This window comes from Coffea arabica, chromosome 1c (genome assembly GCF_036785885.1).
Source record: "Coffea arabica cultivar ET-39 chromosome 1c, Coffea Arabica ET-39 HiFi, whole genome shotgun sequence".
In the NCBI taxonomy this organism is placed as follows: domain Eukaryota; kingdom Viridiplantae; phylum Streptophyta; class Magnoliopsida; order Gentianales; family Rubiaceae; genus Coffea; species Coffea arabica.
Window position 1 is genome coordinate 54,452,332 of NC_092310.1, and position 15,448 is coordinate 54,467,779.

General features: G+C 35.9%; 2 protein-coding genes across 5 annotated transcripts; one reads left to right on the forward strand and one right to left on the reverse strand.

Annotated features, from left to right (window-relative positions):
- Nucleotides 1-847: 847 nt before the first annotated feature.
- LOC113728470 (uncharacterized) lies at nucleotides 848-1,882 on the reverse strand. Its single transcript, XM_027252901.2, has 2 exons — nucleotides 1,444-1,882; nucleotides 848-1,281 (listed from the first exon to the last, which is right to left on the reverse strand). The coding sequence occupies exons 1-2, from the start codon at nucleotides 1,745-1,747 to the stop codon at nucleotides 1,103-1,105; spliced, it is 483 nt and encodes a 160-aa protein (XP_027108702.2). The 5' UTR covers nucleotides 1,748-1,882; the 3' UTR covers nucleotides 848-1,102.
- Nucleotides 1,883-3,430: 1,548 nt separating this feature from the next.
- On the forward strand, nucleotides 3,431-9,331 carry LOC113729373 (tropinone reductase homolog At5g06060). Of its 4 annotated transcripts, none has more exons than XM_072078413.1 (6): nucleotides 3,431-3,758; nucleotides 5,994-6,285; nucleotides 6,396-6,609; nucleotides 7,959-8,175; nucleotides 8,273-8,379; nucleotides 8,944-9,331. In XM_072078413.1, the coding sequence occupies exons 2-6, from the start codon at nucleotides 6,029-6,031 to the stop codon at nucleotides 9,130-9,132; spliced, it is 984 nt and encodes a 327-aa protein (XP_071934514.1). In that variant the 5' UTR covers nucleotides 3,431-3,758; nucleotides 5,994-6,028; the 3' UTR covers nucleotides 9,133-9,331. The 4 variants fall into 4 exon arrangements, 3 of the variants coding, with proteins under 3 accessions (XP_071934514.1, XP_071934522.1, XP_027109480.2); XR_003458127.2 differs by lacking the exon at nucleotides 3,431-3,758 and adding an exon at nucleotides 8,723-8,807 and having other exon boundaries at nucleotides 5,865-6,285; nucleotides 8,944-9,081; XM_072078421.1 differs by lacking the exon at nucleotides 3,431-3,758 and having other exon boundaries at nucleotides 5,878-6,146; nucleotides 6,392-6,609.
- Nucleotides 9,332-15,448: the final 6,117 nt, after the last annotated feature.

The following is a 15,448-nucleotide window of genomic DNA, read 5'->3' on the forward strand; positions in this document are numbered from 1 at the left end:
GGTCATCACACACAACACACTACATTTTTCACACACACACGCACAGAGAATGCCCATGATTGTTTTGAAAGAAAATCTTTACTGCATGTTGAGGATTTTTCATGATCTAGTTTCTCGCTTTACTTGTATTGTTCATCTAAATGAGTTCCTACCTGAAGATCCAAAGCGAAACACGTTTGCCTGACCTCAGATGAATATTTTTAGCTAATTTGCTTTCAAAAGATTAAGAAAAGAAAAGCTAAACTCTGTCGATCTTTGATACACATTCCGTGAGTTATGCTTTGATCTAAAGAAAGAGAGGAAGTTAATGCAGTGAAAAATATGTTTTCCACCACTTACTTATGTTGAAAGGCTCCGGCCGCTAAGAAAGAAGAAGGATGCCGAAAGTTGAAGATTAAAAGGATTACGCTGTCGCATTGAAACATATGATTGGTGACTAATTAATGAAGCCAAGACTATGTCTCAAACATATATGAATGGAAGAGAATAACAATGATGGTGATACAAAAATGTTGATAGGTGCTAAAAAGCTAGCATCTTTTTATTTAATCTTAATTTCTGCAACATGATCAATAAACTAAAACAACATTCTTTTCCCTGAAGAATGAAATATAGAATCTTTTGTACTCGTTTCGGTGACCCAAAATTTTTCAGTCTAGCGAATAATTCAGAACTAGGTCTTGCTGAAAACTTCAACAGGATTATACTGAGAAAAAAAATAAAGATCAAAATTGATGATTTTTCATAGTTCATGCCGTGAAATACTATTTCACAGATTAATTAACATCGATCTTCACAAGCACTGCATGTGAGGAGGCAAATCTGGTCATTCCACAAGATTGAGCCATGATCAAGAAAGAAAAATGAATAAATCAACATAGCCAAGCTCCAACTAATTTCACAGCGGACCAGGGTTCCAAACGGAAAACAAAAGCTCAAACTATAATCAAATTAACCTTTCCCTTTAGTTTTCAGGAACAAGTTAAAAAAGGGACCACTGAAACCAAAGGAGAAAGGAGCACAGGAAGGACATATTTAATTTGTATATAATCGAAAAGTGGCAAGTACCATGTAATCAGGATTATCATGATTAACATCATTATCAGAAGAACTTTCTTGTTCCCGTAACAACCGTTGATTTCGGAGGCTCATGTCCAAGCCTAAGCTCAAGGTCCAACTCGGCACCAAAAGATCCTTGGCCAGATATAAACTCTTCTTGCCAGCTTCCGGAATTAGCTTGTATAATTGGACCCGAATACTCCGCGACAGCCACACTTGATGCTGTTTCAACAAACAATGGTAGCTGTTTTAGCTCTGCCATGTGGCTATGATCATAAGAATAATTTTCTCGAAGATGATCAGGCGCTAAAGAAGATGAGTGGCACTTGGGACTGCTGCTTTTCATTAGTACTTGGGCAGATGACGTGAACTCCAATGGCTTACCTATGTTATTTCCAGGACTAGTGCTCGAAGGAGTCAACGGATTATTAGGCATTCCTTGAGCATCAATCAACCTCTGATTCTCCATTGAAGCTTGTTTCAGTTTCGCTTTATCTTTCCTGTGGATGTTCATGTGGCCTCCCAGTGCTTGAGCGTTTGAGAAACCTTTCTTGCAGAAATTGCACTCGTATAGCCTGGATTGTAAGGTTGGACTCGTAGCTTGGTGTTCTTGATCAGAACTGTCCCCCACTCCAGCCTGCCCCCGGGGGCTGGGGATTTCTGAAGCGGGCTGCTGATTAGTTTCCATTTTCTCTATTCAGAGAAAAGAAACAAGAGGGATGGAGAGAGAGGTTGTAGCCTGCTGATGTAGGGGGGGCTGGAGAAGACGATTTTTTTTTTTTTTTTTTTTTTTTAGGGGAAGAATGAATGTAGTGAAGGCCTGCTGTGCTGTGAACCAAGACTTTTTTATTTTGCAGAAGTTAAATAAATACTTTTCCAGGCCGAGTTTTGTGTGGTGCTGTTGCTTAAAATTACTAAAGAAGCCCTGGCGAACTTTTGTTGCAATGGGAAGTGGTCAAAAAAGAATTCGGTCGATCTTAGCTAGCTCCAAGTGACTGGCAAGATGTACTTTTATTTATTTATTTATTTGATTGATTTATTCAAAATGGAACTGTTTGGTTTCTAAGGGTTGTGTTTGTCCGTAATCGATCTGCAGGGTCTTCGGGCCGCCATATATAATAATATAGTTAACTTACACTTGCAACGGGATGTTGATGGAAAAGTCTAGTGTGTTAACACGTACAAGCTTTTTAGGTTTTAAGAGAACAATAATTAATTAGCATTTTATTTTTTTCAATAATGTCAGCATCGTGCGTGACACGGGTATTCACACTAGTATGCTATTATTAATCGATCATGGCATTCATGGAACTTACTACAAGATAAAATTGGATTGAAGCCAACTTAATTTCCCACTCGGACCGACATGCTGATTTCTCAAGCTAGTGAATGAGAATGGAAGTTCTTCAAAATGTGTAATTAACCCTTGATTTCACGCTACAGCTAATCACACAGCTGGTAAGGGGTTCTGATTATATACACAAGTACAGGTACGTGCCATGAGGTACAATTTCATTCGATTAGTGCGATTTTAAAATGTTGGTTTAGTCTCTTGTGAATGACTCTGGGCATCAATCGTTTTCCCAACCCGACGCCATCGAAACGTTTGATACAGCACTGCTTATGTTGTGACGTTGCATGGCTCATTATCTTACGTAGAAGTGGGCACGCGAAGGTCCTCATGCATGCACGTCGTAATTGGACTAACTACTAACTAGGATGATGATGAACCCTAGGAAAATGATAGTCTCACCCATGATGACGTACTCCGTTTCTCTTTTCTTTTTCTTTTTTTCTTTTTTTCTTTTTTTTCTTAAAAAAAAAAAAGGACTCCCAAAAAAAAAAAAATTTTACTTTGGCACCCAAAAAAAAAAAACCTTTTACAAGATTACAAGCAAAGAAAAAAGGGGCGAGAGAGAAAGAAAGAAGAAAGAAACTTTCACAAACACTCCAAATCAGTTTGAAGTAGTGAGTTATAATTCAATTTCACTTAAAACCAAGCTTATTCAAAGTTTTAACCATTGTTATTCTCTATACAAGGTTATGTCATAACCCCCCACAAAACAAGACAAACACCCAAGGAAAAAAGACCATAATTTTGGGACGATGGGATGGCAAATTTTTTTGATGGACTTGGTTCACGAACTTATGTGTGAACCTTGTGCCCTTTCAAGCGTCCAAACTAATGACTAAATAAAAACATATGCTGATGTAACAAAAGGTTACAATGGGGATTTAGGCACTTAGATGGCCATAATGCCCATTGGTGGAACTATGGATCAGATCTATGGACCAGAATTAAATTTTTTTTAATGGGGATCGGATTATAATCTACAAGAATATAGGGAAGTAGTCCAAATCCAAAGACACCAAGCTTGGCCATGCATCCATCCAAAAGATAAGAACAAGAAAGAGTTTCACTTTGCTTTTCAGCCATCGATGTCTCAAAGGCGGGCGCCATGTATAGTCATGAAACTCGAGGCTTGACCGCAAGGATGGACTTACCTGCTTCACTTCTTTCTGGTGTATATATAGGTCTTTCAGTCGAGAGCTATGCACCTCGTCCACCATAGAATCAGCCCTAAGCAGAAATCCTAGAGTTTACAACATTCGAAACTCCTTCGCTTTCAATCTGACCAGGCAGGGAATTGACAATTCAGTGACTCTTGTATCCCTATTCAATTTGTTCCTTTAAAAAGGTATGCGACATATCTCAGGCCTATTTTTCTAATCATGTTTAACTTAATTTGTTTGGGCGTTCTTCAGAGCTAGCTTAATGAGTCTAATCTGCTACACTATCTTTAATGAGTCTAATAAGCAAAAGTGCTAATTAAGCATTAGGAAGTCTAACCTACCATTTTAATTTAGTGGGTGAAGCATGCAAGCACCGTATTTTATAAGGGCTTCCCTTTTGTCTTCTAAACCAAAAAAAAAAAAAAGACAACTTGACGAGTTTCATTTTCTAACATGCAGTTAATCATCCACTTCCTGTACTAACAGGGTTCGTAAATAACAGTAATGCTATATTAATGTGGTGCTGACCTTTTGTGACTTAACAACTATCAGCAAAAAAACAAATCCATCAATCGTAGCCATATATTTTATACTCCAATTAAAAATTAATCCAAGTCTGCAAAAGTACCACTTATGCGAAGTCGGACACTTGATCATCAGATTTAGCAGCTAATTAACTAGAATTAAACGATAGTACGTTGTCATACTACTCTACTCATGTTAATTAATTTAGTTGCATATCAGTACAATCTTGCTCTGTCCTAACCAAGTGCAGCAATATGTAGTACTCCGTCCTCGAGTAGGTCTCGAGAAATGATAACTGAGATGTGCGTAATGCCTTGAAATAAATTTTTTAAAAAATAAATAAAGTCCAAAATTGAAGCTCAAAAAATATCAAATTAAGACCTCCGACTCTAAAAGATTGTCGTGTAATTAAAATAATCTAAACCATTTCCTCATCCTCGTGAAAAGTTTAATTAGACACAGTTTGACCAGAAAACATAGAATGATCCTCAAGCATCTAGAACTTTTCACGCTTAATTAAAGATTTCATTACAAATTTTCATGGCGTTTACCTCTTCAACAATGACTCATTTTCTTTAATATACTTTCTTCTTTTGGCATTTCAGCTTTATCTTTTAATGCAAGATTCGTGTACTGCAGTACCTTAACCTACAATAACATGCATGGTTACTAACGAACAAAAGCCGTCAGTGTCAAAACTTGCGCCTGACTGTTGATAAAACTATACATGTATTCTCCTTTCAGATTTAGGAGTACGTAATACCTTACGCCAAAAAAATCTGCGCAGTCCCAGTAGTTTTTTCTAAGGAGGTTTCTAGTACTTGGGGTTGGGAATGAAAAAGATAGAATTGTAGAATCTGAATTTACTGACGATCATATATACACGAGAGTATGTAGATTAAAACAGAAGAAATACCACAAAAAGTGGTGAAAGTTGGAATTTTCTGTTGGATGGTTACGTTCAAGGTCACAGGACACAACTCAGTAAGTACCATGCTTCCCTGCTTACAAAGTTGTCAACCGAAGGTATACAGATCTAATTAGATTAAATTGATGCTCTGACATCATTTTTAAAATTTTTTCATTACAGGTAGAATTTAAACCCTCGATCTACAAGCTAAAAAGAGAAACTTAGGTCCGTCTTTGGTGGCCAAGCCAAAGCTCAGTGATTCACATAGTATTAGCTAACTGCAAGAGAGCAACTAGTTCAGTACGTCAAAGACTTTAGGAAAATATGTTCTCAATGCATGTTGTTGAATTTTTTTTATTCTCTTTCTTTTTCTTTTCTAGTTTTTAAATTTAGGGACTGTTTGTAACTAGTTTGCGCTAGATATATGTACCTTGATGCCAAAAAAAAAAAAATGTCAGAGGGGCAGCAATTAGGAGGTCCAAAATTTGTGGCAGTGTTAGATCATTTCAAGATGGCAGGTAGCTCCCCTCTAAATCTTCAAAGGTATAATAGGGATCGGTGGAAAAGTGATCAAATTAATCCAGAGTAGCTCACCCTTTGAGAACAAAGAAAATTAACAATAATAAAAAGAGAAGAATCTTAGAAATGTTTGAACTCAGAGTGGTTAAAGCTAATTAATCATATTCAGGGTTAATACTAGCTTTGGTCTCCAAAGTTACTGTTCCAGTGTATCTATTTCGGCATCCTAAGCTCGAAGGCAGCCCACAATCAACTGGTTTTGGGTCTCACAAATTGTTTGGTGTTAGGTCCAGATCTGACGACATCCATATTCGCAATTTTTATGACTATGGAAAAATCTTTTGTGGTCAATAAGTAAATGGCCTGCCCATCCGTAAGGAGTGATTATTTGCTTCATCTAAAGAACTAAGGGTTAAAATGTGATTGTGCAGACATGTTAATCGCATTTTTATTACTGTATTCACAGGTCTTACAGTAAATCTCAATTAGAGAACTGGAAAAATGTACACTACTAGTCTACTAGTCCGACAACCGTGCCAAGCAGCGTCTCCACCGCTAAAAACCCATCCTCTCCACCTTCGATGCCCACAACCAACGTTACATTGTTCAACTCCTTCAGGTACAAAAACCTCAGTCGCCAATTGCTTATGTCTTGGACTCAGAGCATCCAGCGCTACCCTGCCTCCATCAAGCAGGGCCTCCAGATGGTCCCTTGGGGGCATGACTGCTCTAGTCACCGGTGGCACCAGGGGCATCGGGTCAGCTTCATATATAAAATTGTCTCATCGTACTTTTCGTATTTAGTTTGTCGAATTTGTTTGAAAGATTTGATTTTGAGATGTGGGTTGTGTCTATATTGTGTAGCAAGGCATGCTATTGTGGAGGAATTGGCTGGGCTTGGAGCCACCGTGCATACGTGTGCCCGCAACGACGCTGAGCTCTGCAGCTGTTTGAAGAAATGGAAAGATGGTGAGGAGTCTTTTCAGGTCACTGGGTCAGTTTGCGATGTGTCATCTAGAGCCGATCGTCAGAGGTTAGGGGATACTGTTTCGTCCTTGTTCAATGGGAAGCTCAACATTCTTGTAAGCGTTTTCCCATTGTACAGCATTTTGTTGCAAGAATGTAAAATTCTGGAAATACATTGAGAATAAATAATGCATATGTATTTCATGTGTAATTAGATACAACTTTTGGTGATAATTGATCAAGGTGACTGAGATTTTTAAGTGGATTCTGATGACTCGAGTCAAATTGTGTGGAACTAGGCAGTTGATTATGTGACCTTGAATATTAACCCTTGTTTTATTGAAGGAATTGGTACAGGATCCATTAATAATTAACGTTCATGATTCGCCTAGATATTCTCTGCTTTAATTAGTTCTGGAAAAGTAACCTGAGGTTATTTTTGGGCGTGTCAGTTTTGAGATTATAGCTTCCCTTCGATCTGAATGCCCCTCAAAAGAATTTGCTTTGATACTTTTCTCCTATGTATTAATGCCTAGAAATAGCATTTGGTTTAAAGTGAGAATTTCATTGAAGAACTAATTGGTAGTGTAATCGTTGTTGAGCGATCAGAAATTTATGATTGCAGAGGGTGTTGAAGCATGCATGCAAAATGACATATTGAGTTGATGAGGAGAGTAGGGCATGTAGGACTCTGGTTACCACTTCAACTGGAGATCCTTGATCGGTTGGAGGCAGAAATGTCACTATAAATACTGAATTGAACATAACAATGCTAGAACAATATGTTTAACAATCTCAAGACCCAAAATTTCATTAAGGTACTCCTATAGCTTTTGCTTCAACTTATCTTGATAGATACTCTTTGCCATATGTGAAATCATTTCCATGTATCTTTCCTTTTCCCAAACATCCATCTCAGCGATGGTTTACATTATTTTCTGCTTCTCTTTTCTTGTTACTTTGCAAATGTTTTGATTTCCTAATATATGTAAACATTGCTAGTCTTGTTGCGGCCTTATAAAACAATCTTCTGAGTCTATTTGGTATGCATTTATCATCTGAAGTTCCAACAGCACTTATCTAGTTAGACACAGTCTATTTTCATCCTGTGATTCACATTTTCAATCGGTCTACTACTGTTGAGAATTAAATTCTAAAAATCTAGATTTTTTTTTTTTGTATTCTCCTTTTCACAAAGAAGGTACATGGTTAGATTTGCTTCTGCCCTCCCTCAAAAAAGCCATCAATTTAAATATTAATTTCCATTAAGAAAGTATGTATGGCCGTTCCCAATGGACTGCATGTGTTTGCTTTTAAGTTTCCATTTTATCCCTATATTCTGTTCACTAGCATCATTCGAAGGTCTCTGATGTTATCTAGTTGTAGCAATTAATGGACTTCAACGTTTTACCTTCAATCACTTGTATGATTAACAAGTTCACTTGCTACTTTTCTGGATCAGTAGGTAAATAATGTTGGCACCAATATCCGAAAACCTATTGTTGATATCACAGCAGAAGAATTCTCTGCTCTGGTCGCAACGAATTTTGAATCTGTTTTCCACTTGTGCCAACTGGCATATCCCCTTTTGAAAGCATCAGGATCAGGAAGTGTTGTGTTTACATCTTCTGTCTCTGGTTTTGTGTCCTTGAAGTCCATGTCTGTTCAAGGAGCCACCAAAGGTACTCTTTGTTAAAACAAAGGCCTTTTACCTTTCCATGCTGACCATGACTATGAAAAGGAGCAATATGATGTTCTTTTTTGGTCTGTGACTTGCAGGAGCAATTAATCAACTGACAAGAAGTTTAGCATGTGAGTGGGCAAATGACAACATCAGGAGCAATGCAGTCGCACCGTGGTACATCAAGACCTCAATGGTGGAGCAAGTAATTATCTTTTGCTTTGTCTCTTGGGTAATATGATCAACTATTTCCAGTAAATAGTTCACAGTTGGATCTTTTTGTCTCAGTGAGATAGGTCTTCTGTGAATCTGAAACTCTGCTAAAATGTCAATTTTTGCTCTGTTGAAATTTTCACGATGACTGTAGCAATGTGTGACCAAATTTAAATGCTAGTACAATCAAATTTGCCAATCCTTCTGTGTCTGCTGGGTATGCCTGCCAGTAGACATTTCAAGGGAAAGAAAAGTGCAAGAGTGGCATAAAAGTAACAAACCAAAGAACAAATAATTGTTCGCCCGCCTTACTTACCCCCTCCTCGCTCACCCAGGCAGATTGTGGGGTGGGTTTGAGCTGAAAGCTTTGGAGCATTCTTTGGGTCCTTTGTTCTTCAGCGTCTGCATAGTTGCACTAAGGTAGACTTTTCAGGCAGGACCTTGTATAAAATAAGCACATGCAGTTTAAGGAAGGATATATGTCAATTCCAATATGCAAGCTGCATATAGGAGTATAATTATGACAGCAGTTGTTATGTTCCCTCGTCTATTACAGGTGTTGAGTAATAGAGAATATCTTGAAGAAGTATATGATCGAACTCCACTCCACCGTCTTGGAGATCCGGCTGAGGTCTCATCTCTTGTTGCATTCCTCTGTCTACCAGCATCATCGTACATTACTGGCCAGATAATATGCGTCGATGGAGGGATGTCCGTGAATGGCTTCTGCCCTCGTACGTACTAGCAACTTGCCACTTTTCTTGTTTGTCGTTATAGGGTAATCAGTACATATTGCCATCTCCCATCTATGTTGGAACTACCATGGATTCGCTCTGGATCGTTCTTCCTTTTTAGTAGCTGTATTTGTTGGATGAGTTTAGACAATAGTCATGCACTCGAAACACGGACTCTTGGTTTAGACATTAACATGCTCTTTTTGCTTATTCACTGCCATTCCAAATAACAGATTAACTGCTAAACTTGTTTATCATGCACAATTAGATTTGTGGTAGGCATATTGCTAGGTAGCCGAGACTGCTGTGAACAGCCTTGTGACCTTATTGGTCCGATAACATAATTCTTGACCTACCAAAGGGTCTGGCCTTGAGGGAGCATTAACTACGGCGTAGTTTCGTCCAAGCTTCATCGCGTGGTCATGGATGTTGATTCCAACGAGTAGTGGGATCCGCGAACTTGTTTATTGAAGGTGAACTCCTCCTAATACCGCCAAGTATAGCAATAGTAGGTGTTTCCATCATTTCATTTGATGGCTGCTACAAGTTATAGGCCACCAACCCCACTCCCAACCGGTCAAAAAACTTGAGAGTTAAAAACTGGTGCGGTGGCAATTTCCCCAAAAAATAAAAATCCGGGTTCACAAGTTTTGCAACTTCAAAACTGCTATATAATCACATGTTTCAGCAATTTAAATCAAAGTGATGCGTAACCGCCCTAACTTGGAATATTTCTCATTCAAGAGTAAAACGTCACAACTTATTATAGTGATCAAATCTTCGCTCCCGACCTTTCTGTCACTTTCCAATTCCACGGTTCTCATTTCTTTCTTTCTTTCTATCTACCGTCAAAAACCAAGAAAATGGCAAAATCTTCGGGAAGGCCATAATGAAAAACGGCAAAAAAACGTCGCCCCACACTTTTTGTTCGAGACGTGGCAAGGAGAGTTTGCGTTTCAAGATGACAAGCAAAGTGATTCATGCAGACGCGGACGGGCATGGGTTGAAGCTGGAGCATGCATGCAGGAGTTATCAAATCTCTGAACCGCCACCGTATCATCATTGATCAGTCAGACTCAGACCACTCCTTGCCTTTGCTTCCTTGCATACTACCTACCATCTTTCACGTCAAATATATCTTGGTTCGGGGGTGGGGGGTTGGTGAAGTGTCTTCGAATTTCACACAACTGCCCGTTGTTGTGCATAAAATATCTCTAAATATTTTTTTTAATAAATAACTAATGATCTCGGGGCATATTTTAAACCGTAATGAAATGATGATGATCGGAGTTGAATGTGACCAAACTTGATTTTAATTTTTTTTATTTTTTTTAAAAGAAAAAATCTTTTTTTTTTTTTTTGAACAGAAAAAGAAAAAATCTTTTGGTTTACCATCATGATGGAAAAGCTCTCATTTCCTGGAACGTTCATCATCATCATGGTGTATGATGATTCTAAGCCAACCTAACTTTTTACTACCAGGATTCAAGGAGTTTGAAATTACCTGAACAGAGAGCCCTGAATCAACGAGACATAACTTTCGTCGCGGTCTGGTCAGGTTACGTACATACTTTTCTCCCACCGGCCTACTTCCACAACACGTGTCCTCCAGCTTTGGCAGGAAAGCACATCGTATACACAACTGACACAAGACCACAAGACTTAAAAAAGCCTGAAATCTTACCAAAAGATATTCCGCGTGTCCGCTCTTGGTAGACTCAAGAATCCGGTTACGTAATAGTACAAGGCAGATGGCATTATCAAAACCAAATGGAGGGAGGCACCCGGGGTTTATTCTGGTTCCCTTCATGCTGGGGTATATCTAAGGGTTATTATCACTTTCCCCCCTTAAATTATATCACTATCATCAATTTATCTCCTACCGTTATCTTTTAGTTACTTCACCCTTCATAAGTAATTCAACCCAATATATTAAGAAATTTTGGATAAAAATATTCCTTTATTCTATACCATTATCACATTGTTATTATCATTTTATTCCCTAAAATTGTAATGATACAGTCGCTTAAATTCCTAACATTAGTTTCTATGATTTTATCTCATCGCTAATCTAACTAGTATGGTCAAAATTTATAAATGTATTTACCCTTTGTTACGTATAATTAAAAATAAAAAGTTGGAATGGTTATTCTTTCTTTTTTTCACTTTAAAAGACCCAAAAACATAAAAAAAAAAAAGGGATTTTCTCTAATTATTTTTCATATTTGTTAATACTAGAAAAAGAAAAAGAGATAGGGAAGAAGGGAACAAAAAATTAGATTTTGCTAAAAAAGAAAATAAAAAAAGTCTAATATTAACATATTACTTTAAGGTTATCAGGATTGGGATTGGAATTTGGTGGTAAACAAAAAAAATGAAATAATTTTAAAATAATATAAGTATTTAATTATTTCTTATTTATATTTTTTCAAAAAAAAAAAACTGAGCTCTCTCTCTCTCTCTTCCTTCCCCTCCCCATCTTTCTATTTTTTTCAATATTAATAAAATTGTTATGAAGGAAGAGATTAATGATTTGATTTTTTTTCTTAATACTAAAAAGTAGAAAAGTCACTCTAATTTTTTATTATTTTTATTATACAAAGAATATGGTACTTTTTTAAAAAAAAAAGTTCTTTAACTTACTATGTTTGTTTAATGGTGAGATAAATTGCATAAAAAATAATTTTAGGGGATAAATTGATAATGAAGCTATAATTTATAGGGGTAAAGTGATAATAATTTTAAGAGTTAAACATGTCTTTTCGCTTTAATGAACATACTCCGTTAAATTTGACAGTTAATTTTGAGGATCAAGTAACTAAAAAATAACGTTAATGGAAAAATTGATAATCACACCGAATGTTAATGAGGAAAAGTGATAACAACACTATATCTTAGTATGATTAGTTTCTGTCGGGGAATTTCGGTGAAAATGGTCCTTCCATTTCTGCCTTAAGCCATTGACTAAGAATTTTGTTACAAGACTGAGATGAATTTCACATAATTATTCATACTTGCATAAATTCACAACTAATACTAACACATAAAAAGAACCACGGTGATGCACAGGTGAAAATACTATTATTTCCTCCATTCTATTTTGACAGTCTTGATTTTTTTCACACAATTAAAAAAATATTTAACTTTATTAGAAAAATAAATCTAACCTATTATTTTCTTAGAATACCCCTGCATTAATATTTGGAGCATGACTAATAACTATACCTTTATATTAATTATAACAGCAATATTATGAAAAATTGCACCATTCAAAACATTAATCCAAACTATTAATGAATGAGGTAGGCTATACTCACTGATAATAAAGTATATTAAATTAGAGTTTTTTAGAAAAATTATAAATTAACTATATTCTTCAATCAAAAAATGGGTTATAATTTGGAATGAATGAAAATGAAATACAATACTATTAAATGAGACGGAGACATTAGGTAAAATGGGAAGACACACGCGTAATTCAAAGGCTAATATTAATTTGGTAGCCTAGATCTTTCGTTTTTCTTTGGTCTTCAAAAGCTTGTCATGTCATGTTCAATATCTTTGGTAGTCAAATAAAGTCTTTTATCTTTAATATTACATTGTGATATATTTTAGAAAGATTTCACATAATTTATGAAATACTCTGGATAGAGTATTATTTGAAATAATTAGTGTAGCATTTATTGTGATATGATGTATGTGAGATAAAAAGAAAATTGAAAATATAAAAATGTAGATTGAGGAACGTGTTTATATAAGCGAAATATTATTTTAAAAAATAATGTATCCAAACAGTCTGTTTGCGTTGTTTATTTGTTTAGTTGGAACTTCTCACGCAATTTACAGATAGTTATAGTTAGAATGTTTAGATTGCACATTATTTACACTTTATTTATACACATTATTGACTTAATTACACTATTAATACATTTTCAATCATATTTTTAGCTCATAGACATTATATCAAAAAAGCGTTACAATGTTTTTTTTAAAAAAAATTATCCCAAATAACCTCCTTTCCAAACCAAAAAAGAGCAGGGTACTTTTTTTAAAAGTTTTTTAACTTACTATTTTGGTTTAATGGTGGGATAAATTGTATAAAAAATAATTTTAGAGGATAAATTGATAATGAAATTATAGTTTATAGGGGTAAAGTGATAATAATTTTAAGAGTTAAACATGCATTTTCACTTTAATGAACATTAATTTTGAGGATCAAATAAGTAAAAGATAATATTAAGAAAAAAATTGATAATGACACTGAATGAATGTTGAGGAGGGAAGGTGATAATAACGGTACAGTATTTTCGAAGATGATGCAGGGTGCAAAATGTCAGAACAAAAGTTTCACTTCCATTTTCGGTATCATCATGCGTTGCACTCGGCCGTTTTAAAAGCACGTGGCATTTCATTTTCTACCAAACTTTTGGCAAAAAAGAGCAGCGGATACGCAATTAAGACTTCACCATTTTAATTTTTCTATCCAATAGTAATTAGTGTTAACATTTTAAGAATTAGAAGTTCTATATTCAAGTTCCCTTCCCTCCTCCCAATTCTTAAATCTCATTTTTCTTAAGTTAAAAGGTTTTTTTTTTTTTTTTAAAAAAAGAAGACATTTTAGGAAAGCCATAAATTTATTTTGTGAACATCAATAAAGTGGTGGATCGGGACCAGCAGAATAGTGCGAGTAGGTGGGTGGCGTGGCAAGGGTGTAGGATGGGGTGTCAATTTCAATTAGGAGAGAGTACAATTGCTTGCCAGCCAGAATTTACAGGTGTTGGATATCCAATGGCTTCTGCCCGCAACTGGTCCTGCATTACTTATTATTATTATTATCAGTAGTATTAAGCGACTGCTACAACCAACTCCTTGATGATTCAATTTCCTCCCTCCGAGTAAAATAAAAAAAGTAATTATGTCGATAAAATATTTAGTATATATATATATATATATATACTAGGACGGACTAGTACTCCTACGACTACTTCTATATTCTGTTGCTTGCTTTGATGGGTCATGCGTTGTCCTGCTCTAGTTTGGCGGGTTTCCTCCTCCATTCATCCAAGGAATTCCCCTTTTGCTGTTTCCGCTTTCCACCTGTGTGTGTTTCGCTTTTCGGCTTTCAAGCCTTCTCTTTTTCTGCTGTAAAGAGGACCCGGAAAATCTTCAGTGTTTAGTCGTAGCTCGTACTTTTTTTTTTTGGTTTTTTGAGCCTCTTTCCTATCCCAGAGGAGCGGAAGGGAGAGTTTCAAAATTTTTTTGTGATTTAACGCATGTCACGTAAAATGATAATTAAAATTTATGTGTATGGTATACGTAAAATAAAATTTGATTTTTTTTCCCTGGATATCCAAATAACCTCATTGTGTACAGACTCAACTATGATACCTCATTTTTTATATCCGAAAAAAAGATTTAATTCCCTTTTTATCCCGACATTAAGCCAAAGCTCAGTGGTTAGTCGTGGTAGTAATCTGCGGTTAATGTCTATGAGAAAAGGAAAACGGGGAAAAAACGAATGAGCGGTTAATGTGCCTAAACTTAATAGCGACAGTGAGCTGTTAATTAACGGTAGAAATGAGACAAATCCTTTTAGTCCTAAAATATATCATTATGTTTCCATGAAGAGACAGATCAAATTAAATTAATACTTTTTTTTTCTTTTTTGTTTTGACGTGATGGAAGTATTTCTTGTCAATTTGACTAGCGTTGTTTGAGTTATTTATTAGCAGTATCCAAACTCACCTTTCCTTTTGTCCGTGCATGTGTAATTGCCTCGTTTACTAATACCAGAATTGGTTTTAGCTTGTACCCTTGGAAGTTGTAGTGATTGACTAACTCCAAAGTTGATGGAATTCGTTAATTTTTTAAAAAATAAAATTTTCAAATACAACATTACAGTAATACACAATAACTCAAAAAAAAAAAAAAAACATCTCATCCATACAATATTTCAAAAAAATTTTATAGCAAAAATTTTTAATGTACACAGTGTTACGGTAAAATTTTTCAAAAACACCTTAAAAAAAAAACTAATCCAAACGGAGTAATATTTAGCTATTTCTTCTCCTACATAAAGTATATCGAAATCAACTTGGTAAAATTGTTCGCGTGAGCAAGGAACGGACACGTTGAATAGTAGTGGTTAGTGGCAGTAGTATAAAACACAGAGGCAAACATTTTGATGAGAGTCTTCTTGCCCGGCGGCTACAACCAAAAACGGGGACTCCGGAGTCCGACCTATTTCGTTAATCGGCGCCGAAATGATCCAATGCAAACTGAAAATGACTTTTTCAAACAGTTTATCAACCTAACAAATGGCTACCG